This window comes from Trachinotus anak, unplaced genomic scaffold (assembly GCF_046630095.1).
Source record: "Trachinotus anak isolate AG129_WGS33_773 ecotype Australia unplaced genomic scaffold, CSIRO_AGI_Tana_v1 ptg000033l, whole genome shotgun sequence".
In the NCBI taxonomy this organism is placed as follows: domain Eukaryota; kingdom Metazoa; phylum Chordata; class Actinopteri; order Carangiformes; family Carangidae; genus Trachinotus; species Trachinotus anak.
Window position 1 is genome coordinate 8,661,708 of NW_027273884.1, and position 26,940 is coordinate 8,688,647.

Below are 26,940 nucleotides of genomic sequence, written 5' to 3' on the forward strand. Positions count from 1 at the left end.
GATTTCTCTCCTCCTCTCTCCGTTTTTGTAGCTCCATGTTTCCTTTTGGATGGTTTTCTATATGTTTATATAAATTGGTAGTGTTTCCACTATACCTGACTAGCTTTTTACAAATCCCACATTTTGCTGTTGTCTCGTTTTCGTTCTCTGCCATTCTTCTGTTGTATTTTCTCTGTGCGTGTGCTGATGAACCTGAGCCGGAAACTTGCTTGTTTGTTTGCTTTGTATGTGACGCTGCAACATCTAAACACGAGAGGGGGAGGGGGAGCAAAGTGTGCCTGCTCTGCGCTGACACAGGAGCGGCCAGTCCGGCGACCTGGCTGTTTCCTCTTTGCCGAACAAGAACGGAACTTAAAGTAAAGAATCGATCTCACCAGGCTAGTATCGATCCGATACCGATACCGACTTTGGATCGATCCGCCCACCACTAGCCTCCAGTCTGTCCTGAAGATGTAGCAGCTCAGAGGACATGTTATAACCTCTGGTCTTATAAATGTGGCCAGGTCATAAGAGAGGACCAGACACAAAGGAATATTTTTCGTGGGTTTTTTTTTTCCCCGATTGTACTCAGCCAGAACACAGCATTAATTTTATAATTTTGAGGGTGGTATGAAACACATTCAAATGAAAAAATAAGAAACCAAAACACTGCTTTCCCTCTCAGCAAAGTTGATTTTGTGAACTTTAACCTTCACTAAACACAGACAAACAACAGTAGTGGCTGCTTTCCTACATAAAGAGAAAATAAGACACTCAGCCACATCACTACCCCCATCATTTACAGTGAAATTACATATATATTTTCAGCACTCAAACATGTTATTACATCTGATCCTACATGAACTTAAATAACTTCTTTTTGACATGTAAATCATATACTCACTCACGTCCAGTGGATAGTCTACAGCCTCGATTCACACCTGGACACAGCATACAAACACTCCTCTTTCTCCCCTCTGTAATGTGCATCAATATACAAAAGCACACTTTTTAGTAAATTAAACAATATATGACGCCATAAAAATAAAACTTTTATCGTTCATTGTGTCACTTACGCCAATGCACCACTCAGCTCCGTTCTCAGCAGAATGGAGACAGCGCACACACGCACCTTACAATATGCTCCCACTGACAAAGTGCGTTTACTCGTCACACACCAGCTTGTTAGCTCTGTAACACTCTACTGACTCTGCTAATTGTTCACTCTGTGATTTACCGTTTTTCAGTATGTTTATATCCTCACAGTTGACAATTACACACCATAGCAGTCGCTAGCTTCATAGTCTGTCAGGTATCATGGGACTTCCGAGTTCTCGCGAGATTTGCAGTCGCTGGTAACCTATTTTACTCCCTTATCACCCAACAAATACACAACAAGCACTGTAACCCCAGTTCACCCAGCTACATAAAGATGACTGAAGCTGTTGGTGGTCCGGTGACCATCACCACCACCTGCTGCTGACAGGAAACCACTTTCACAGAAAAATGACAGAACTTTAACCCATTTAAACTGTGTCACTGCATTACCCGTCACTGCCACTAGAGTAATCTATCACACTGTAATGTGACTGTTTTATATCAAACTAGAATCACTGCCTCCTGGTTGTTCCGTCAAGGTGTTACTGCAATATCACGTTCACAAGAATGAGATGGACAGACGGATGGACAACCTGAAAACACAAAGCCCTGTCTCTGACTGTTACAAACCTTTTACGACACTGATATGAACACAGAGTTGTAACATTGTTGTTTTAGTACAACATGTATTGAAACATTAATGTTGTAACCTTATTGTAACATTTAAAGTTGTACTTTAGAGCAATGATCAGTGCAACATTCACTAGGGCCGCGTTCAGACTGCCAGCCAAAATCCGATTTTTAGCCCATCCAGATTGGGACTGGATGGCTCTTTTGAAGTCTGAACAGTCACAAATCACATGAAATCCGATTTTTGGAAACCAGATCAAAACCACCTTCGGGAGGTAGTTTCAGATCGCATTTGGACAGATGCGTCTCAGTCTGAACAGCTCCAAACACTCAGATCGGTTTTGACTGTCCGTGACGTCACTCTACGCGACGCTAGACCCAGCTCTTCGGGTGGCACCACACTCGTCGCTGCACAGAAACTCTGGCAGTGAGTGCTGCACGAAGCATTGTTGTGTATCATCCTACCAGCCTCCTGTGGCGTTGCAAATATCTAGTGCGTCTGAGATGTTCTGCACCTCTACTGGACAGTGATAAGGCCAATATACTGAGGTGACCTGCCTCCATCATGTTTGTTGTTGTTGTCGTTGTTGCAATTATATGACGTCAGATGCTCCGTTACTACAGCAACCTGTCAGATCAGTCAATAATGTGGCACAGTCTGACCAGAGCCATATCCGATTTGGACACTTGCTAAAAACAGTGTGGACAGTCAGCCCTAAAAATCGGATTTGAGTAGGAATCAGATTCAGATTCGCCTGCAGTCTGAATGCGGCCTAACATCTGTAGAGCAGCTGTGTGACATCAACATGTTTACTCATTCTGTGACCACACAGTGAACACATGCAGCATACATCAACAGTAGACACCTTAAAGATGATGAGCACCAGAAACCTTTGTCCTGTCTTTATGTTGACCAGCTGTGACGCAGCCGTCATCGTCTCATGGAGCAAACAGGAAGTAAACGGCTTTCAATATATGTTTGAAATGCACTGATAAAACATCCTGTAATATTTTTACAGCTGTGTAAGTGAAAATATTTTTTACAGTGACTGTTGTGACTGATGGGATTAAACAGGTTAATACTGTTGCGTGTCAGCAGGAACTGAGAGGAGACATCATAACCCTTAAGATCTGTTTGCCAAATCTACAGTTCAGCTGTTGACCTATTTTCTAACTCATAGTGACAAAGTGACAACATGTTTTCAGACATGGACAGAGGTCTTCAGAGGTTTAGCTGTGGTTTAATCACACTGATTACAGGGTTTCTACCATCAGAATATTTAAACTGAATATTAACTATAATCAGACTCACAGATGAACTTTATTTAAAATAAAACTGCACATGTTCAATAATGGACATGTAACCTCAGTGTTGTCAGAATCTAGACTCCATGCAGAAGACAGAGGGGTCAGTGCGACTCTGCTCCCTTCTAAAGATTGTCAAGGTGCCCTTGAGCAAGGCAGTGACTCCAGAATCCAGCTGGGACCCCCCCCCCACTTGAAGCACAGATGATGAAGATGATGAGTCTGCTGAATGTGAAGCGGACAGCGGTGTGTGTCGTGGACCTGACATCAGTGTGGTACTGTGGCTCAGTCCCTGAGCTGACTGACAGTCGTAGCTCCGTCACCGCAGCCTGTTCCACTGCAGATGGACTAAAGCCGAGTCAGCGCTCACTCCGCCTCGTCCTCCCCCTGCACACACGGCATGGACGTACACACACCCTTCCGTCGCTACGTTTAACCGTGTCGGCTGCATTCAGACGCGACCTGACGACACAAAGACCCGGTTTCCTCGTCGCCCCCGCCGACACCTTCAGAGCATGAAGCTGTTTGTCAGAGCCGGGGAGGACAAAGCCATGAGCCCCTGGTTGCTGTTCGCGCTGCTCGGACTGTGGTAAGTGTGTGTGGATGTGGTGTCTCCATGATGAGGAGGAGGCAGGTCGTCAGGGTAAATGGCTGCTGATGCTGGAGCTGTCGTGTCCTTCTACTGATCAGGGATCTGGTATGTACCTATGATCACAGCGGGTCGTTGTGTGAGCTGAGGGGCCTCGGAGGAGCAGATCTGAGAGCCACGGTCCCCTGCTCCCCCGGGAAATGGTCTGAAACCGTGAGCTGTTTGTCTACATTTGTCTGATGTGTGGGTTTACTGGAGCTTTTTGGAGGCTCTCCTCTGTTCTCAGAGGCTCTGTCATCACCCTGAAGCTCGTCTGTCTTCCTGCAGCACCAGATGTCAGGTAGCTACTGATGGGTGATCCTGGTCCTGAGACTCAGTCTGTCAGCTGCCAGGTCTGGACTGGGTCCTGGTGAGGACACTGGTGAGGACAGGCCTGTGTCTTCACCTGTGTCCTCAGATGCAGACATGTTAGACACTGCAGATCCTAAATGTCCAAATGGATTTTCAAAAAGCTTTTAAATTTAAGTTTTAATTTAATTTAAATTACAGATGATTGGTCTGTTAATATTTACAGTTTTCATGTTCTGATCTTTTATTCAAATACACATGAGTAGAAATGTAAAGTTAAACCCACCAGAGCTCTGACAGCTGTCTGCAGTAGAGGTGGTGACATCTCGGCTTTTAGTCCCTCAGGGTCAAACTCATTCTATATTACCCATAATGCATCTGGATAACTTTCTCCTAGTTCTTGTCTTCACCTTTCTAACCTGTAACCCACACTTCCTCATGTACATATTTGTGGTCTCAAGCCCAGATGACTCTAGGGGCTCGACTTTGTTTATTAAATATTTTCTACTTACTAAGAAATTACATTTTGTCGTTGAACCATGATTGGATGATTTCTAGTGTGACACCCAAAAAAACAGCTCTCGTGGGCTAAGTCCAAAAACAGTAACATGCAGATGTTTAATAACAGTAATTAACTAGAATGACACTCTCTGGCTCCTCTCCCATTCCTCTAACTCTGGTTCAGACCAGAGACTGTATAAAAATCTGGATGTACACTCTGGGTCTGAAAAGTGAAGCCAATGCTGAAGAGCCTTAAAGCTGCATTTTATCTAATGACCATCAGGGGGCGACTCCACTGGTTGTAAAAAGAAGTCAGATTGTATTGAAGTCTATGTGAAAATGTCTCTATTTCTCACTCGATTTATTACCTCAGTAAACGTTTTTCTGAACAGTAACACTGATTATTAATGAATATGAAATCTATGATACCTTTGTTTGTGTGATTAAAGCCTTCAGATGTTTTAATGAAATACAACACATCATACCCTGTTGTAGTAAGACCAGCCTTACAATGAGTCTGTGCTGCTGTGGTCTCATATGTGACATGTAGAGGATGTTCACTGAGGTGTATATGTACTGACTTAGTATATTAACTACATGTATTTCCATGTAAAGGTGGACATTGATGTGAGAAAGTGAGATTTTCTCTGGTTAAACTGTGAATAGGTGTTAAAATAAATCTGAAGTGGTTCACTCAAGGGGAAAAGTGAAGGGATGAAAAAAGTCTGTTACTCTAATACACTACATGTTCTCCTTTTTGTGTTACACTACGTCGGCTTGTCTGATGGACAGATGACTTTGAGAACGGCATCAAGTTTTAAGTGTTAATATCTGAGATAAAAACCAGGACCCTGTGAGCTGCAGGCCTCAGAGACTCCTCAGATTTCCCTCTCAGTGACTCTTGGAAACTGTGCTGCACAGTCTGTTAAAAAATCTCATTGATTAAAATGCTGTAATTCATCAGTGTGAATTAGTGATGAAATTATATGTTTAAAGAAGCTGCTCTTCAAAACATGAATTGGAGGGGGAGGAGGCTTTGCAAAGATTAATGATGGAGTGGGCAGCTGTCCAGATCTCTCCATGTTAGTGTTTGTCTAAACTCTGAAACACTCTGATCATGTGCACAGCCAGAGCTGGTGCAGGTAAGCTGGTGGTAGATTGACAGACAGGTAGGTCGTCCAGTGATTGCACCTGGACAGAATGAAATGATTGAACAGATTTTTTACACCTGTGACTCACATGATGTTCCAGACTTGTTTGACGACATATGTAGGAGACTGACGTATTGTAGGTCTGTGTTGAATGTGTAGACACTAGTACACACAGACACAGACCATGAAATGACTGTGCAGGATATCAGGAAACAAAGTGGAGACTTTGTTTGAACTCAGTGGACGTCCACCTCTCCACGTCCTCCCCTCCCCAGCTGAGCTGGAAATGCCCTGACCAGCCCCCAGGCCATAGTGTGAGCATGTTTCTCACAGACTGCAGGGAGAGACCTGACCAGGTGAGAAAGAGGACACAGCTTTTTAGATGTGGTGTTCAGGTGTATGTGTTGACAGGTCAGCTGCTCCTCCCAGATGCTTCCTTGGGTTCATCTGGTGCAGTTAATATCTCAGTCTCACATTAGTGATGTTTCTTCCACTCAAAGACAGTGAACATGATAATTAATGTTGGGTTCAGTTCTTCTGCTGAGAGTTAATGAAGTGATTTGGCCTCAGTAGGACAGTGGTCAGAGGACATGAGCGTGCTGGGTTTAGATGTACTGTGCAGAGTACAGACTCATATTTTTGTAAATATTCACCAGCTGAATGTCAATACATAGATTTCATGAGTGAAAATGTAGAGACAACATAATCGAAGCCTGTCAAGTCTATTGATGTACATGGTGATCGACACAGGCTGTCACCACTGGAACATTTGGAACATCTGGAACATCTGACAGAGGAGAGAGGCCCCTGATGCAGAGACAGACTGAACTGATGTGGAATCAGTGACTCATCACAAAACGTCTCCATTTGAATCAACACTCAGCATCAGAGTCACTGAGTCAAACTGGAGCTGAACTTAGCTGAGCTCCACTTCTCCTGATCAATTGTCTGTGAAGAACAGAGAGACTCAGTGTTTTCCACATGTAAACATGGTGTGTCTCACTCAGCTGTACTGCTCACTGTGTGATTTACCTCCACTGCTCTGCTACAGACTGAAAACTGTGACAGAAAAAAATGAATCTGACTCAAACTGAACTATTGTCAGGAACACTGACAAACATCTGCTGTAGAGACCACGTCATATCTTTGACAGGACACTGTTGAATGAACACGGTGACTGATTTATTTCTATAATAAAAAAATGTCTTATTCAGGTCTTGGTGACGTGTTCAGTTCAATCACAGAGAACTGAGAGTATGTTGACAGAAATTATCAATTTTTTAAGTTATTTTTGTATTAAAGGTCTATCCAGTCTAAATGTAGATGCCCATGTGTTTTTGATGAAAAGCATGTCTGGGTTCTATATTAATACCGTGACAGTATCAAAGCCTCAGTCCACAGAGAAATGCACACAGCCTGTATTCAGACACTGAGCCTTAAAACGAACTGTAAGGACTTCTGGAACTTTGTGATGTTACAACAAAGGAGTCACTTCTCTCAGCCCTGCCCCAAGCTCCCACCTGGATCCACCATTCAACCTTACAGGATTTGTTTTCTCTGAGTGTTACCTGAAATCTGCTATATTTTTATTTGATCACCCAGAAAACAGTCAGCCAATCAGAAAAGAGACTCTGAGCCTCTCTTCTGATTGCCTGACCTGTTGTTACTAGAGCTCCAGAGAGAAGCCTGAGAGAAGAGATGTAAAACTGCACTGAGATGGTTTTGGTTCTTAAAACCACAAAAATATATCTTCTGATAGAGATCAACCCTTCAGATAAAACACAGTAGGATATGGAGCTTTAAAATGAGCAGAAAACAATCATGAGCTTCTGTTTTACAGGTCTTGTTTTCTGTGCCGTGGTTCAGGTCACTTCTGCTGTATCAGGAGAGGATCATTTACCAGCCTGGGCTGAACGCCAAGTCCTCGGGTTTCTACACCATCAGACCCATTAACACAGCAGCAGCAGAACACAACAGACCCACAGTTCAATCATGTGTAACTGTAACACAAACAGCAGGCAGACAACAGACACACACACTTGAAGCATGTGTCTATGTGTTAGAATACATGTGATGCTCATTGGCTCCTGATTTAGTTTTTGTCTGAGTCTGTTGATTAATTGTTGAAATCAAATTTTAGTCAGAGTAGGAGCTAATGCTAACCTCATGTACCAGAGCAGCAGATAGAGGAGAGACAAGATAATGATGCTACAGGCTACGTGTAACTTACATGTAACTTACATGTAACTTGAGGTTGAGAGGTGACCACCTGTCAGCTTTGATTAGACCATCACACATCACAGGATATGTTAGCAGATTGTGTCTGCAGAGTATGAATCTGCAGAGTGTGTGTTCTTCACACACAGCAGCTTCACGTGCAACTCTGCAGCTCTGCAGACATGACGGTACAGTCAGACTGTCCAGGCTGAATCTGTTGTATTGTCAAACACCGTTAAACCACCAGGACGTCTTTGTGTTGAAGTTAAACAGGCAGCACGAACTCAGCCTGGTGAGACTCTGATAACTGACGGAAACTCGATGAATGAACGGAAACTGAAATTCTGACCCACAGTCAGGGCCTATAAATAAGACTGTGATATTTTTAGTCTTGTCTGGATATTTTGAAAGCTGTTTCGTTTTCTAAAGATTTAAACCTTTGATGCATCAAGGCACTCCAGCATGATGAGTCCTGTCTGAAAACAGTCGTGTGACAGTTTGTTCTGGATGTTTGTGACAGAGTCATTTACACAGGAAACAAAGTCATATCACACACCTCTACTACAGTCAGCCTGCTGAGGTACAGACTGACTACTCAGACTGTAGGTGTCTGTAGGTGACCCAAGATCTCAGTCCTCATGATCTTGGTTCTCGTGATCCTGGTCCTCATGATCCTGGTCCTCATGATCTCAGTCTTCATGATCTCAGCCCTCATGATCCTGGTCTTCATGATCTCTGTCTTCATGATCCCAGTCCTCATGATCTCGATCCTCATGATATTGATCCTCATGATCCTGGTCCTTATGATCTCAGTCTTCATGATCTCAGCCCTCATGATCCTGGTCTTCATGATCTCAGCCCTCATGATCCTGGTCTTCATGATCTCTGTCTTCATGATCCCAGTCCTCATGATCTCGATCCTCATGATATTGATCCTCATGATCCTGGTCCTCATGATCCCTGTCCTCTCCTTCAGCCAAAACTAAGAAAACCAGCTGTCAGGAGAGAATGATCTGTTCCCTCAAAGATTCTGTTAAAAAACTGGGTCACTCATCAAGTCTTCAGGGTTGACGTAGTAAATATAGACTGTACATTTCACCTCAGTGATGACAAAGCTAACAGATAACTGTCTGACCACAGAGTCTACCTACATATCATCACCACCTACTCAGTTAAATGTGATGCTACATATCTTTGTCTCTGCTCCACAGTGCAGCATTTGGGCCCAGTAAACAGGAGGAGGAGGACTATGAAGACGTGCCCATAAACAAGACCTGGGTCCTCTCACCGAAGGTTTACGAGAGTGATGTGACTCTGATCTTGAACAAACTGCTGCAGGGCTACGACAACAAACTGAGACCAGACATTGGAGGCAAGTGGAGTTCATCATTTACACTGATATAACAGACCAGAGAGCCCTCAGTGGACCAGTGTTCATGTTTCTGTGTTTGCTATTGTTACTGTAGTTAATTAATGCACACAGTCTGCATCAGGGAATATATTCTCCTACACTGTACCTACATCCAGTAGAGGACTCTGAACAGTAGGGTGGGAGAGAACTGTATGTACTCAGATATAAAGATATATTTGGTAAAATATTCTCAGAGTAAACGTTACTGCATTACGTTTTTAAAATAGTAGAAATATGTTAATGATAATAAGACCTGATAAAAGTACTAAATGAGAGAACAGGTGTAGACTACAGATGCATGTGTCTTGGTATTTCATCACTCTGCTCTCAGGTGAGAGCTTCACTGAAGCAAACCAGTGAAGTCCAGTCAGGCTCTTCACAGCTGTGGATACAACTGATAATCATCAGCTGTCAGTTTATTAGGAACACCAGCTAAAACTGAGTCACTCTAACACAGAGAGCTGTTGATCCAGCTGTGTGGTCACAGTGGAGGATGTAGTGTGTATGACATCACACAGGTGTTTGTGTTATTTAGTCTACCTTCACTTAATAAGACAGAACAATAGAAACACAGCAGAGTCCTATTGAGACTATTGTTTTCACTCTGGAACGATTTGACTTTAACTGTAGAGAAGTAAAATACTTGAGTTAAGAGAAACTGATGTATGAATAACATTACTGGTTTTTAAAATTCTACACAAACTACAAGTACACAAGAAAATGACTGTTAGAGACAGTAACAGTTGTTACCTCTTTCCTGCTGAAAAGACTCAAAAGACTAAAGTCTGACACCCTCTGACATCTGAAGACAATGAGTCTTAAGTCTCAGAATTTTTAGGCTCACACTATAAGCCTCTGTAGAGACTGGGGATCCTGCAGGGTCACTAGTTCCAAAAGTGCAACTACATTCCTTTGAGATTATTTCCCATCATGCACCTGGTGGAAATTGACAGACTTTTTGCTCTTGTCATGATCTGTTTGATCTTTGTCTTTATGATTTCCCGTTGGTCCCGTGGTTCAGCAGGGTTTGGGTTCTGCTGTTTGAAGCTGTGTCAGCGCAGTCTGTCCTGTGTTGTGTTTCAGTGAGGCCCACAGTGATTGAAACAGCCGTGTACGTCAACAGCATCGGACCAGTGGACCCCATCAACATGGTGAGACTTTTTCCTACTTTTTTTGCTCATGTAACAGTGAATGACTGACCCCCCTGCTGTCACATAACAATATGCACACAATGCACTGTTTTAGTTGTTAGGTTCTTCCTCTGAGTGTGAAAGTTGATTCTCTCCAAGTTATTTATGAAGGTTCTCTATCAAAAGACACAAAAACCTTCAGGTCCACACATTTTTCTCCAGGATCTTAAACCTTCATCCAAACTGCCGTGAGACCAATGTGAGAATTCACAACGTCAAAGAGACGAGAGCACATCACGGTTACATCCTGACACTGGTCCCTGTTCTAGAATAAACTTCACACCACAGATGTTACACCCGTCAGAAAAACTGTAAAAATATTCCACAGCGAGTTATTTTTGCCTTTATTTTGATAGCAACAGTGAGAGATAGACAGGCACTACCAGGTGAGAGACCAGGACGCCCCCACAGTGAGAATTTTATTCCAACATCAGAAGCTAACACTATTTTCCTGCTAGGCCTATGGGCGGAAACAAAACAAGAGATCCCAGACTTTCAAAATAAGACCTCTTTTTGGATCACAGATAATACAACCATACAGCTCAACCTTCAACCATCAAGAATGAGATAAACAATCAGTACATTCCTGTCTTTTTAACATTTTTACACTTTTTTAACAGAATGAGTTTTTACGGTAATTAAACAATTACAACACATCTCATGACCACACACATCTTTTTACCCTTATCAGACAATTTTAAATCTTTGTAGACCATCTATGAATTCACTGTATTTTTAAACTTGTAACAGACCATTACTATATTACACTTTTAACACACATACATCTCACATGGTCTGCCCGAGGCCATGAGACAATAAGATAAACTTAAAAACTTAAACTTGGTTTTTGGAGATAAACAGCTGGTAGCAGAAGAGGGCGTGTTGAGATGATGTAATTAAAAAGGGCGTTGTCACACCTCAAACTGTGAAATAAACATATGAGACCTGATGAAATTGTGACCCGTGATAGAGCTGCTGTGGCTAAGGAGGAAGAGGGTTGGGCGTTCGATTCCCAGGTCCTCCAGTCTGCATTTCAAAGTGTCCTTGGGCTCGATGCTCCAAACTGCCCACACACACTGAATTTATGTGTGCGAAAGAAAGGCTCTGTGTCAATGTGGCTTCCATTGTGAAGAGCTTTGAGTGATCGATAAGACTGGAGAAGTGCTAAATAAGTGCAGTTCATTCACCATGTACAATAAGATTTATTTGCTGTGGTTTGTTGTCCACTGCAACTTCTCCACCTCAGCAAATATTTTTTGATTCCTAAGGTTTTTTCAAATTTCATTTTTTTTGTTCACATATTAAAAATGTGCATAAAAGCCACAGAGAGTTGTGGTTGAAAGTGCTCAATAAAACTGAAATTTTTATTTCATTTGATTGTGTGTCAAATTTCACGACAATTCATAGAATTCATTTTCTGGGAACCAAGAATATTTTGTACAAAATTATACATCAGTCCCTGAAGTCCAGATATTTTAGTGTTAACTTCAACTTTGACCTGATGGTGGCAGGAAAAGTGATAATGGTTCATCCTGATGGGAACATGAATGTCTGAACCACGTCTGATGACAGTAGTCGACTCTGGTAACTGACTTCCTGTCTCCTGAAGTTCTTTGTTTTAATTGGCTGTCTTTGTGTGGATCACATGCCTCTGGTTCAGGAGTACACCATCGACATCTTCTTTGCCCAGACGTGGTATGACAGCCGGCTGAAGTTCAACAGCTCAATGAAACTGCTCATGCTCAACAGTAACATGGTAGGAAAAATCTGGATTCCTGACACATTCTTCAGGAACTCACGAAAATCAGATGCCCACTGGATCACCACCCCCAACCGCCTGCTGAGGCTGTGGAGCAACGGCCGAGTCATGTACACGCTGAGGTAGGACAGTGCTGCAGCCAGTTTGCTGACTTTGCTCTTAGCCATTATTAATGTTGAAGTATCAAGTCTTTGTTGTCTGTGCAGCTTTAGTGTGTGCATCTGTGTTTTTGTCCTGTGGGTCTGTTGTAGGCGACCCCAGTTAGTCACAGCTCATATTTCTTTTTGCTTGTTGGTGTAATGACAGAGAGAACATGAAGTACCTGTACTGTGTTCAGTCACTCTTGAAAGGGTAAAGAACGTTGCTGAGACCTGCTTTTTCTCTGTCATAATTCTGTTTTTGTCAGGTTGACTATTAATGCGGAGTGTTACCTTAAGCTGCATAACTTTCCAATGGATGAACACTCATGCCCACTGGAGTTTTCAAGCTGTAGGTGGTCAAATATTTTCCCCTTCCATTTTTGAACCCGTCATCTCGACTTCAACTTCCCCAGAGAGAGGGGCTCTGTGTGGGCTAGCATAGTGGCTAAGCCCCTGTTTCTTCTTTCTTTGCCTAAAGACCCATCTGCTTGAGGCTGCCCTCTCTAAGCCTGTACAATCTATCATCAGCTCCACCAGCGCAGAGAGGAGGTCACCCAGTCCCATTTTTTCTGACAGACTTAATGAATTATGCACCATCTCCCAGTCTGATTCATGCTGTCTGTGTCATCCTTCATTTGTCTCCTACATTGTGCTTCAGCCTCTCATGATCTTAATCTTCCACACACTAGTGAAAAATGCAAAGACCATCTCATGGAGTTGAGGAGAAATGTCAGGACCAGTACAGTCGCACTAAATGTCATCAAATGAGCTCAAAACACACAAAACGACTGAAGAGATCTCACCTGAAGAACTGCAGCAGTGGCCATTTGGTTAAATGATTTGAAGAACATCTGTTGCTTACGAGCAGCATCCTCCTGCAGTTTTGTAAATAATGCTCCCTTAGTGGCAGTGATGAAGTAAACCCTGTAAACAGGGAGGTCGCAGCATGTAACTTCGACACCAGAGACCTTGGACCATGTCCTGTCTTCTACGAAGACACCTTTCCAAACTTTAATCATGACCATGATAATTCCCTGAAATATCCTAGCGATAACACATCAGAATCACTTAAGTCTTATCGTCATCCAGGTCATTTGTCATAGCACTGGGTAGAGACAGGTCGTGTAGTTCAGGTGTGAGCACCTGTGAAAATTTCACTTGTAAAATAATTCAGTTTATCTCAACAAACAAACGTTACTACAGTTGAATTATAGACAAAGTTCTTTCCTCTTTCACTTACTTCCACACTGTCTACTTCCTGGGAGTCAGCACTTGCTCACATCTGCACGACCTGTCTCCTCCAGATTATTACAGGAGGACCAGTCCAAGCTCATTGTTAGCCACCACAATCTGCAGCACACTCACTGTTACTGACAGCTGAACACATGCTGCTCATTTGAAGAGATTTCATGAGACTAAGGTCAGCTCCATCTTGAATGCTCCCCTTTGCTTTGCCATGGTGCGATGTTCCCCCTGTGATGTGCAGCACACTGAATGACAGACATTAGCTTCCTGTTGGATATTACAGGCATCAATTAATCTGCTGTGTCTCTATGTTGGGGTGGTCTCTGTAGATGGTTATCCCAAGAATGAGATAATGTACCGGTGGCAGAGACGGGCGGTGGAGGTGGCAGACCAGCGCTACTGGAGACTCTACCAGTTTGCCTTCGTAGGGTTGAGGAACACCTCTGATGTGGCACACACCCAGTCAGGTGAGGAAGGCAGTCTCCAGTTTCACACCAGCCACTGCTACTGAAACAATTCACTATCAACTGTGTCACATACAGAGGTGGTCAGAGTTGTTGGTACCGCCCACTGAAACAAGAAAAAACAAGTTTCTCTGAAATAAGGTGAAAACTAACTTGTCTCTATGAAAGATCTAATGAGGACAGAAAACCTTTTCATCTCCACATGTTTCAGGAAGAACACTTGTGGTTCAATGAGGTGTAAATGAAACAACACCTCTGACCTTGTTTGCAGGTGAGACAGGTGTGACACACCTGCAGCCTAGTCCTGGAAGTAGTCAGACAGACCACCTTCAGGTCTCTCTGTTATCCAGTTTGTTCTTGTGTTTCATGGTTTAAACCAGTCCTATTTGTGTGTGCAGTCTGCACACCTGTACAGTGTTTTTGTGTAATCCTCATGTCAGGAGTTGACTCATGTTGAAGTGAGATTCTCCCTCAGTCTTATCACACTGATAAACTGTAGCAGTTCCTTACAGTGAATCTGTCTCACCTACTCTGACCTTGATGTTTCAGGGGAGTACGTGATCATGACCATCTTCTTTGACCTGAGTCGAAGAATGGGATACTTCACCATTCAGACCTACATACCTTGCAGCATGATCGTGGTCTTGTCCTGGGTCTCGTTCTGGATCAATAAGGATGCCGTCCCAGCCCGCACCTCTCTAGGTTTGATATATTCTCATGTTATACACAGGTGAACAGTGAACATCCCTCCTCTGTAAATCACTTATTCTATCAATCAGCTTCTTACCATGACTGATGGATCTGTTAGCACACTATCATCTGCTCCCCCTGATTTCACATCCTTCCTTGCACCAGTCAGAATTTAGTAATGTTTGAATCACAATGTGACGACAGTTGGTGGGTGGTTTGGTCACAGTCAATCAAATGTATTGTAGCCACACCCACACAGTTATAATAATAATAATAACTTTATTCATATAGCACCTTTCATACATAGAATGCAGCTCAAAGTGCTTTACATTAAAAACAAATGCAAGCAGACAATGCACAGACAATTAAATAGCTCAGAACCCATAAATATATAAAATAAAGTAAATTAAAAATAAAGAAAAATCTAAAGCAAGTTAAAAAGATAAGACTCAAGATAAAAATGGATTAGCTAAAAGCCTTCCTGTAAAGGTATGTTTTAAGGTCTCTTTTAAAACTGCCCATAGAGGGTGCCTGTCTGATGTACATTTGCAAAGCATTCCACAGTTAAGGAGCATAGATTGAGAAGGCAGCTTCACTGGATTGTTTGTGGAGAGCTTTGGGTACGATCAGGAGACCATCTTTAGATGACCTCAGAGCTTTGTGTGGTTGATAGGCAGTTAAAAGATCAGAGATGTAAGATGGTGTTATGCCGTTTAGGGCTTTGTATGTAATTAAAAGGACCTTGAAATCAATTATAAAAGAAACAGGTAGCCAGTGCAGTTCAGCTAAAACAGGAGTGATGTGCTCTCTTTTCTTCGTCTTGGTTAAAGGTGTTGCTGCAGAGTTCTGTATGAGATCCAATTTTTTCTGGAGGTTTTTGGGAGACCAGTAAGGAGGGCATTGCAGTAATCAAATCTCCTGGTAATAAAAGCATGAATTAATTTCTCAGCGTCCTGTTGAGTTAAAAATGGCCGCACTTTGGGATTTGTTTCTCAGATGAAAGAAGGCTGTTGGGTTACCTTACTAATGTGAAGTCTAAAACTTAAGTCAGTATCTAAAATGACACCAAGACTATTTACATAGGATTTTGTTCGGTGGGTGAGTGACTCAGGATTATTTAAAAGGGTTTCTCTTTTCAGTTTTGGTCCAATTAAAAGTATCTCCAGTTTTTCTTCATTAAGTTTTAAAAAGTTGTTTCTCATCCATTGATTAATGGAGGTCAGAGAGGCAGTCATATGATGAACACTCTATTGATTTGGAGATGTATAATTGCGTATCATCTGGATAGCTGTGAAAATGAACGTCAAGTTGATGATGTTAGCTAGAGGGAGCATATAAAGGGAAAATAAAAGGGGACCCAGACAGCTTCCTTGGGCTACATCGAAAGGCAGATCATATTTTGGGGACACATGATCTCCTAGACGGACAAAAAATTGTCTACCAGTAAGATCGGAACCAGGTCAGAGTGCTATCAGAGAGGCTGAACGACTTCTCGAGGCAGTGGATTAAAATGTTATGGCCAAGGGTGTCGAAGGCTGCACTTAAGTCTAAAGAATGAGGATGGACAGCCGGTTCGAATCAGTTGCAAGTCTGAGGTTGTTTACAATTTTGACCAAGGCTGTTTCTGTGCTGTGATTGGGTCTGAAACAAGACCGGAATTTCTCTAGGATATTGTTTTTGTTGCAAGAACTTTGCTCAGGAAGGGAAGATTGGATATGGGCCTGTAATTACTGAGAATTGTGTTGTCGAGGGATGACTTTTTAAGAAGTGTTTCACTACAGCAGTCTTAAAGGCAGTGGGAAATATATACCTGATTTATTTTTCTGAGTTCAGTTAGAGTGATGCTGCTAAAATGCTCAATTTCATGAGGCCATTTTTGGGTGTGTCGAAAAGATTACTTGCCATATTTGCAATGCCCACCCTTATAGAGGTGACTTTATCCCTAAAAAAAGTTTGCAAATTCATCACATTTTCGAACAGATGCCTGACTGACCATATATGGGGGGTGGATTTAGTAGTTTGTCAATGGCAGAAAACAAAATCCTAGAGTTTCCATTATTCTCAAAAATGATTTTAGAGAAGTGGATCTTCCTCTCTCTTATAACAGTCTTGTTATAAGAAGCAGTTTATTTATTTTAGGATCAAACAGTGAATTTGTAACTTTGTAAGTTTTTTTCCATGTTCTTTTGGCTTTCCTACATGATCTGAAGCAGAAGCAGATACACTGAGAGTGTGAATATCTTACCTGTCTTTATTGAACTGTTGCTCATTTATTCATGAATATAGTGTTGTTGACAAATCTCAAGTCTCACACGACAGTCATGGTAGGTGTAAGGAGGGGAGATAAGTGATCTCACAGACTTCCTCCTCCATCACTCGTCTGTCAGACCACCTGTCCTCTCTAAAACATGGCCATCACTGAAGGAGTTACTGTACCCCTCTCAGGTGTAGGTGAACTCTGAGTTTTGGTCTGAGAAGGTGGTCCTCCTGTGTTGTTGGTCTCTGATGTGAAGGTCTGTCTACACTTGTGGACGATCTTTGGAGGACTCTGGGATGCGGTGTTGTTTATTCTTTTCTTCATCATTCTCAGTGTCGCTGTTCTTCCTGGATCTTGTGGTTGTTTCACAAAGGTCCAGGTGGGGTCTCCACCAGCTTCTGATGATTGTGCTCCTTCTCCTGGGCCTGGACACTTGTTGATCATCAGCTCAGTGTTTCAGGGATGTGTTAACTCCAACTCATGATCCAGTGGGTGGTGAGAGTCAGAGAGCCTAAAGGCAGGTTACCTACACCTGAAGGAGGAGGGACATTCGTAAATGTTTGAGACAGGGAGGACAGGTGGTCTGACAGAGGAGTGAAGGAGAAGGTCTCGTCACCGATGATCCTCCACCTACAGTACTGACCTTTAATCCAGGTGGTTCAACATCATTCACATCTGCCCTCAGGTGACAACCAGCACTAACGACCCAGGTGATATCACTGGCCTTGATAATGACTAGGGATGCACCGAAAATTCAGCCACCGAAAATTTTTAGCCGAAAATTACCCAAAAGTACATTTTCGGTTTTCAGCCGAAAGACCTAAATCACCGAAACAACAAGGCCGAAACTTGTGATCACGCGGCAGACAGCACGTCCAGCACGCGGGAAACGGGATAAAAGCCAGCATGTCTGCGGTGTGGACTTATTTCACTATCTCAGAGAAAGACCCATGAATAGCGATTTGCAAAACATGCAATGCTGATAATTCAAGAGGGGGTGCATCTGCAAAGAGTTTCTCCACGTCGGGTTTAATTTATCACCTGAAATCCACACATCCCCATCACCATTCTGAATATGAGAAGAATACGATACAGAAAAGGAAACTGACACCGAGCACGCCCACTCCGTCTGTGGCGGACGTGTTTGAAAAGGCACAGACGGAGTGGGCGTGCTCGGTGTCAGTTTCCTTTTCTGTGTCTTGAAATTTAATCTGAATCTTAATCATTTCTTTCGGTGTTTCAGTTTTCGGCCTTGGTTTCCTCATTTTTCGTTTTCGGTTTCGGCCAAGAATTTTCATTTCATCCTTAATAATGACCCCACAGAGGTTAAATACCTGGGTCTCCTCACCTGTCAGTCAGACTTGAAGAAGCCTCTGGATCAGAGCTGAAACTGTAACAATTCACCTTATTTATAAAATTCACATGTTTGCACACTGCACTGAAGGTAACACAGCACATTTCACTGACTGGTGAAAATCACTGAAGAAAAACAGAAAATATTTCCTCTCATGACATCTGAAGTCATTCAGTTACCAAGGAGGTGTTGTTAGTCAGCAGATACTATGTCTTTATGTAATGAAATTAAATCACGTCCATCCTGGACAGTCAACCAAAACCAAGGCCATGAGGTGGACCTTACCACCACAACAACAAACACTTACAACATTTCCAAATTATACACCAAACAACCCCCAAATCCAAACAGTCTCAAAGTCCTTTAACACAACTTAAATAGTCTGGGTACAGATAGCCGTCAAACCAGGTGAGGAGTATTGTTGTTTACAGGTGATAATAGAAAGCAGAAATCCACACAATCATCCCAAGGTCTGTTTGAACCAAATGTCTGAGTCTTTGCAGTGGCCCAGTGAAGGTCCACAGACTATGATCCAAGACCTGTATCCTCTGAAGAGTCAAACACTCCTGACACCACTGATTCACCTGTCTGTTCGCTCCTCCTGCTGCGTACCCTCCCCCCTATTTGACACATACCTGTGGAATGAAAATAATAATTAACAGTCCATTTCACACCTGTATTCACCTACAGGTCAACAGTAACACTTGATAGCATTTTACAAATGTGAGCAAAAATAATGAGCCAGAACCCATGTTCCCCATCACACTGCCAGACGCAGAAAATTCAAACACTTCAAAGACACATTTCAAAACCTCTTCAAGTTCCTGCAACCAACCAGGACCTGAGAACTGAGAACATGACATCACATCCTGCCCAGCCAATCCTGTCTCCTAATAAAAACGGTTCTATACAACAAATCTGCAACAGAATAACTGATAATATCTGGACTTTGAATGTGATCTCACCTGCACTCACTCCAGCCTCATGAAACTGTTTCTGACTCACAGATCGAACTTCAGCACCTTTATCGATCAGGTTAGGTTTATCGCTTAGGTTTGATTCTATCGAGGATTGATTGATACCAATGTTCTCATCAGCATGCAGCGATGGACACAGATCCATCGCTGCATCGCTACAGCGATTGGCTGTCTGAGTGTGTACAGAGACAAACCTTCAAAATAAAACTAAAGTAAAACTAACATATCATAATGTGTTGTAATTTTATTTTGTTAAAATGGATTTAATCTAAATAGTTAATAATTAAGAAGAGTTTTGATATGTTTATGATAAGTTTTTGATATGTATATCATCTCCTTCATCTTTGAGCTTCATGCTCAGACCCTTCATCTGGGTCAGAGCAGCTCATGGGGGTTTAGACTTTATCATCAGCTGACAGTTCCTAATGATCAATTAAGTTCAAATGAGTTAATAAAGCTCTGATTAGAAAAATGACACACAGCATGAATTCAACTGAGGACTTGGTCTCTGTGATGATCCACTCAGGTATCACCACCGTGCTCACCATGACAACTCTCAGCACCATCTCCAGGAAGTCCCTGCCGAAGGTTTCCTATGTCACCGCCATGGACCTGTTCGTCTCCGTCTGCTTCATCTTCACCTTTGCTGCTCTCATGGAGTACGGCACTCTGCACTACTTCACCAGCAACAGGCAGACCAAGAAGGCTAAAGCCAACAACAACACACAGGTACACAGCAAGCTGCTACTGTGTGTGTGTGTGTGTGTGTGTGTGTGTCAGCATGGTAAAACGTGGTCCTGGAGACACCTACTGTAGCAGCACTCTGGCAGGTGTCCCTGTCTGTCTGTGATGTTGTCTGCTGCCTGTCATGGTGACAGATGTTGTCAGGTTACAGTCAGGAAACATCACAGGTGTGTAGTTGAGATGAAAGTGAAGGCTGTTGTCTGACCCATGAGTACTGAGTAAATGAGCAAAGATTCTTGATAACAAAGATGACCCATTGCAGGCAGCACCAATGGTATGAAATAGTGTTCACTTCCTGTCTCCTAAGTGGGCATGGCAGAACAACACCAGCTCATTCAGGCCTGCGCACCTGGTGTAAATGTGACAGTAGCTGATATAAAAATCTAACCTGATTAAGACTCACCTGTCTGCACTTTCACAAAAGAAAAGACAGGTTTCCTGTTGTTAGTCTGTTGCTGCATAAAGCTCTTTAACACTAACTGATGAAAGTCTCATTCATGTCACAACAACACAACAACACCATACACAACAACACACAATACCATACCTAATAATACAACAATACCATACACAGCAACACAACAAAACCATACATAACAATACAATACCATACACAACAACACACTACCATACATAATAACACAACAACACAACAACATCATACATAACAATACAACAATACCATACACAACAACACAACAACAATACCATACACAACAACACAACAAAACCATACATAACAATACAACAATACCCTACACAACAACACACCACCATACACAACAACACAACAATACCATACAAAACATTACAACAATACCATACACAACAACACAACACTAGATACAGAACAAAATAGCACCTGATATTGCTGCTCATTTGTATCAGCTAGATTAACATCTGATCAACTCAGTACAAGATCACATCAGTCTAATGACACTCTCTGTTTTCACTCCAAAATCAGTCACATGATAATAACTGTAATAATATTATTAAGCAAAGAAACACAAGTTTTATTTCAGTTTTAACTGTTAATTCACAGTTTCACATATAAGTTCCTCTTTATCATGTTGGAAAGTGACGTCAACAGCAGTGAAACCAGGTCCAGGACCAGGACAAGGACCAGCAGAGAGAGAAGATCAGTGTGAACAGATCTGTCTGAGACAGACACAGGTCTGAGCAAAGTTAATTTCCTCCTGTCGTCTGAAAAATGTCATTTTAATGTCAGAATGATCTGAAGATCTGTGGCTGTGAAAATGGATCTGATTTTTATATTAGTGACTATGTGGAGAAAGAATCTGAATCTGTGATCTTCTCCCATTGGAGGGACCAGACTCAGACCTGGTCTCCCAAAGGGGCGGGGCAGAACCAAAACCCACATGGCACAGATACAGGAAATGATTCACCATCTCCTCTCTCAACTGTCCCTGTCAGAGTTGTGGCTGCTGTGATCTTGTCTCCAGCTGTCTGTCTCTTCTCTACAGAGATACCTGTGTGTGTTTCCGTCCACAGCAGAAAGTCTCCAGCATGGTGAACATCCGACCTGGAACGTCGCTGCTGCAGATGAACAACATTGTGCCATATCACGAGGAGGATGATTATGCCTACGAGTGTCTGGACGGAAAAGACTGCGCCAGCTTCTTCTGCTGCTTTGACGACTGCCGCTCAGGGGCCTGGCGTGAGAACAGGATGCACGTGCGGGTTTCCAAGATCGATTCATACTCACGAATATTCTTCCCCACCGCTTTTGGCCTTTTTAATCTGGTTTATTGGATAGGTTACCTGTATCTATAAAACCAGTTGTCCGCAGAGAAGGAAGACTGGAGTTTAACATCTGCAAATGTTTGACAGGAGCAGAGCTGCTGCAGAGATCAGAGAACAAACAACTAAACTAAAATCTAAACACACAGGATGAATGACAGGAACATGTTTTCCCTGATACCAATGACACTACTGGTGAATATGCCACTCAGTACAAAGTGGATACTCACTGTCCCCAGTGGGTAATCCCTGATGACGATTGAGACACTTTGACCTTCATCCAGCATCAAATTTAAAATCCTGTTGACATGATAAAGCTGAATCTCCATGAAACTTGTTGATCTTCATGGCGGCCAGGGGACAGATCCAGTTTTTATGGCTCCAGAAGTACAGAAGAAATATTAAAATCTAAGCGGTTCGTCCTCCATAAAGGGAGCTGGCTGCTGACTGTTAGGGCTCTGCTGTGGCACAAACACCTCCGATTTCATTTCCACACAAACAAACCCTTTGGCTCAGAGCACCATTAACCCATCCATCCGTCTATTCCCCACAGCAGGGGTAGCCCCTTGGATAGAACGTGTAATCAGCCTGTTCTGATTCAGCTGGACATCACAAACACCTCCTCTTTATCCTGTCAGTATAGAAGAGCAGTGATCCTGATTCAGATGCACATGTCTGAGCTTCTCATCCTCTCTAACACTGAGCCCTGCACAGGAAACAGTATTTGAAGTGATGGCTGAAGGTTGGAACACAGACCAACCAATAAATTCAGAGCTCCACCCTCAGGCTGATCCTCCTCATCCTCATCACCACCACAGTCCAGCTCACTAAGAAACAAGAGCCTGATGGTCTTGAATTCCTCCTTCGTAGCATAGACTCTCCAACAACCCAGAGTATTCTGTACAAGACACGACACACACTGCTGCACTGGTGTTAGGATAAAGCTCTAAGTATTTAATTCATTTAAGATGGGGACTTACCCAAGTAGCAGAACAAATCTGGCCCTTACTTGTTTTCTTCTGGCCCAGTATACGCCCAGTTCCACGGCCCGAATCTGGCCCATATACAACATGACTGTCAGATAAGCCTGTGAATATTTTCATTTGTCCAGGTCATAGGATCTCAAAGGAATTTTAAATCGAAAGCAACTGGACTTGGTTATTTGTCTAGGAAAACGTTTCACCTCTCATCCAAGAGGCTTCATCAGTTCATGCTGATGAACTGAAGAGAGGTGAAACGTTTTCCTAGACAAATAACCAAGTCCAGTTGCTTTCGATATAAAATTCCTTTGAGATGACTGTCAGATGTTACTCCCACATCTGGACCAATTCTGGTGCACACACACAGAAAATCTTGCAGCTGTCAGTCAACACTGGAGAATAACAGCTGGACTGACCAGGAGTATAAACCTTGTTCTGATCCAATAAGCAGACTTAATACTGGATTTATGATCAAACCCTGCAAACCCTGACAGCAGCTCTGACCCTGAGATTCTAGCACCAGTTAAACTCCAGTCTACAGAGGAGATAAGGCCATCAAACATTAAAAAAAAAAAAAAAGCTCAAAAGTTTGTTTACTCTTTGCTACCTTGCGACTGATGTTGTTGAGAAGCAGGAAAGAAGAGGAGTATGGCACTTTGTAGCTGTAACATGGAGGAGGATGATCGTTCCCACTCTTACAGGTATGTTCCCTGATTGTCTTACCGTGCGTTCACACCAAACGCGATGGACGCAATGTCATCGCCCGTAACGCGAGTATCGCGTCGCTCGACACATTTGTGTCACATTTGTGATCATCGCTTCATCGCTTCATCGCGCGATGACGCAATCCACCTCCCGCTATTTTCTTCACATCCCGCTGTTTTATTTCTTTCTCTCGTCAACCATGGCTGAGTTAACAACCGTAGCTGCGCTTTATCTGTTGTGGACGTCTGATTTAATTAAGACGTCCACAATCCAGCTGTACCTCCTTGCTAACCTTCTTCCAGGCATTATCTTTTTTGTTCTGTCCCGGTAAAAGTGGGACGTTGTGTCGTATAGCTCCGTGTATCCACCGTGGATGTATTATAAGAATAAGGTCTTACAATACATCCATGGTATCCACAGACAGCCACAATAATTTTCTCCTCCATTTTTTGAAATGTGCGTCTGACGTAACTACGTCGGTGGCGTGGTTTGGACATCAACGCTGATTGGATGTCGCAGCACAGCGTCACGCGATGTCGCTTAAAAAGTTCAAATTTTTCAACTTCAAGCGATACACGCGATGACGCGATGGACGCTTCATCGCTTCATCGCTTCATCGCGTGTATCGCGTCGCTCCTATCGCCCGAATCGCGTCGCCCGGCGCAGCATCGCGTGTCATCGCGCCATTTACATTGACTTTGAATGGAAAATTGTGGCGTCCATCGCGTTTGGTGTGAACGCACCGTTAGAGAGGCCAGGATGACTGGTCGATGTAACACAACCAGGGAGCAAAGCTGTGTCTCAGTTCAGGGGCCACGTCCTTCAGAGACTTCATTTAAAGACAGACTGCGTCACAGCAGTGTGACGAGACGTCCCATTTCAAAGGCTCCTTCAGATGCAGGTCCTTCTTTTCCTGGGCTGTGGCCCAACATATCCTAAGATTCGCTGTAAGCAAACAGAGAGTCTGAGGATCACACTGTTAAATGTCAGTGTTCAGTTCAACAGTAACGGTACAACTGTTAAAACCAAGGACCTTAAAAGCTCAAGTTACTGTGAAGAAAAGTTAGGTTTGTCAAGGTTGCTAGGCAACAGGAGCCGCGCTTTGTGATCCAACAGTAAGGGCGGGACCAGCTGGTGACACAAAGTGAAGACCAGACTCATTTTGGTTCAGCCTCCATGGTCTCTTTGTGGACCACATCCTCTGAAGGATGCGGCCCCTGAACTGGGACACAACTTGTATCTTTGTTGAATTTTTCCAGGCAACAGTCATACTGATGATTGTGAGACTCTGAGGCTTCTTGCGTGGGGTGAATTTGTAAAATCAGTCAAACAGTGAATTGTAATGAACAGAGATGGTTGTTTTTCCCAGCAGCCAGATTTTTTATTCTTATGTATCATAAGTCACAAAAAGTGAGTCGTCATCGATGTTCAGGAGATGCTTTGGCACCTGAGAACACCTGAGTTCACGATTTCAAATGTCCAGCTCTAAATCTGTGTTTCCTCACTGAAGGTTTGTCCGTCACTACACAGCTCATATGTTACTTGAATTTCCTTTTCTACAGGTGTTTTGCATGTCAGACTCACTGTGTGGACAGGTGAATCTGAAACACAGGTGAACACAAACTGACACATCACAGCTACATCCTCTTAGAACTAATGTTTACAACATTTTCAATACAGTGTCTTTGTGCCAGCTCTCAACAACAGAGTCAAAGAGCATTAGCTACAACACCGTGTTACTCTCTGCCTGTAGGGGTCTCAGTCCAAACAATAACAAAACAGAGTCGCCTTAACCATCACTGCAGTCAGAGGTTTGTACCGGGAACCACAGAGGTCTCATCCTCTCTGAAACATACAGTCAGTGAGTGAATCCAGAAAAACGCTGAATAAAATAGTTTTACTTTGAAAATCTGTGTTTCTCTGAAGCTGTTCAGATCAGGTTAGAACGACTGCGACTTTGCTGTTTATCCTCCTTTTAATCCTTCTCCATAATTAAAGAACATATGACTCATTAAGCTCTTTATTAATATGAAGTTTTCATCTAATTAGTCTAATAGTCTAAAACACCTGTCCTGGCTCAGATCTACAGAGTCCTGAGTCAGTACAGACTGAAAGAAAACTGGTGAGAACTAGGTCAGGTATTCTCTAATGCTCTAAAATGAAGGAATAGAAATGTGACACCTGAACATCACAAAACCTGAACATCACACACCCGAACAACACACACCTGCACAACAAACAATTGAACATCACACACCTGAACATCACACACCCAAACATCACACACCCGAACAACACACAATTGAACATCACACACCTGAACATCACACACCTGAACAACACACGATTGAACATCACATAGCTGAACAACACACATTTGAACAACACACACCTGAACCACGCACACTTGAACAACACACACTTGAACAACACACAATTGAACAACACACAATTGAACATCACACAATTGGACATCACACACTTGAAAACACAATTGAACAACACACGTGAACATCACACACGTGAACATCACACACTTGAATAACGCACACCTGAACATCACACACCTGCAGACCAGAGCTCCTTGAACCTTTCACACTCACAAAAGAAACATCCTGTTTAATGTTGAACAGTCTGAAACATTTCTTCGTCAACAAGATGCTGTGAATCTGATTTAAAGGAGGCGTATTTATAAATGAACCACATGATTAGTAGTGTCTTGACAGGTGTGTAATTTTCTAACAGGTGAAACTGAAAGCCACATGAATCTATGCAAACATGAACATTACTGCAGTCCTCCTCTGTGATTAATTAAATCCTTTAAATCTATTAATGGTGTGAAGAAATATTAGCTCATCATTTAGAAAATGTCCGTAATGGACCAACACAAACATGACTCCTGAATACTGAGACTAAATCAGCTGAGTCCACCATGTTTCTGCTCACTTCATGACCTTATTCACCTCCCAGTTACAACCAGACCAGACCAGACCAGAGCCAGGCATCTGTCTGAAATACTGGTTCACCTTTTACTTCTGGTGTAATTAAACCATAAACACAGAAAGTGGATTTGATCATGTTTCAGTCAGACCTGCTGTAAACCAGCTGTGTGTAAGATTCAGTTGTACCAGGAATCACCTCTCTGCTGCTCTCAGCTTCTCTCTGAGTAAATCATCTGAAACATCAGTTTCTTACATAAACTTCAAAAGTTGAGGAAACATGTTCCAAAAGACTGCATCAGTCAGAGTAACAGTGACGTTTGTTTGTTAGCTGACGAGTCAGCAGCTGACAGTGAAGTTTAACAGCTAATCCAACACACCAGCCAGCTAACTCTGTAACATTACTCATCTTTGTCTCTTAAAAAACATCAATGTTGAGCTCAGCTAACAGCTAGCATGTTAGCAAGCCAGCAGTGTGAGACCGTGACAGGAGCTGGTCCCTGCAG

General features: G+C 42.8%; 1 protein-coding gene across 1 annotated transcript; it reads left to right on the top strand.

The window, feature by feature from the left end:
* Positions 1-3,315: 3,315 nt before the first annotated feature.
* On the top strand, positions 3,316-23,776 carry gabrg1 (gamma-aminobutyric acid type A receptor subunit gamma1). The gene is made up of 9 exons (XM_071471326.1): positions 3,316-3,601; positions 9,030-9,194; positions 10,317-10,380; positions 12,080-12,300; positions 12,585-12,667; positions 13,893-14,030; positions 14,577-14,729; positions 19,832-20,034; positions 21,562-23,776. Exons 1-9 carry the CDS (start codon positions 3,528-3,530, stop codon positions 21,841-21,843), a joined length of 1,383 nt encoding a protein of 460 aa, XP_071327427.1. The 5' UTR covers positions 3,316-3,527; the 3' UTR covers positions 21,844-23,776.
* The last annotated feature ends 3,164 nt before the right edge of the window (positions 23,777-26,940 follow it).

Excerpts from the sequence above, each read along its gene's own strand:
- gabrg1 (XM_071471326.1), top strand. The coding sequence starts at position 3,528 with ATGAAGCTGTTTGTCAGAGCCGGGGAGGACAAAGCCATGAGCCCCTGG. Across the intron at positions 14,730-19,831 it reads CCCAGCCCGCACCTCTCTAG|GTATCACCACCGTGCTCACC; the intron begins GTTTGATATATT and ends TGATCCACTCAG. Across the intron at positions 20,035-21,561 it reads AAGCCAACAACAACACACAG|CAGAAAGTCTCCAGCATGGT; the intron begins GTACACAGCAAG and ends TTCCGTCCACAG.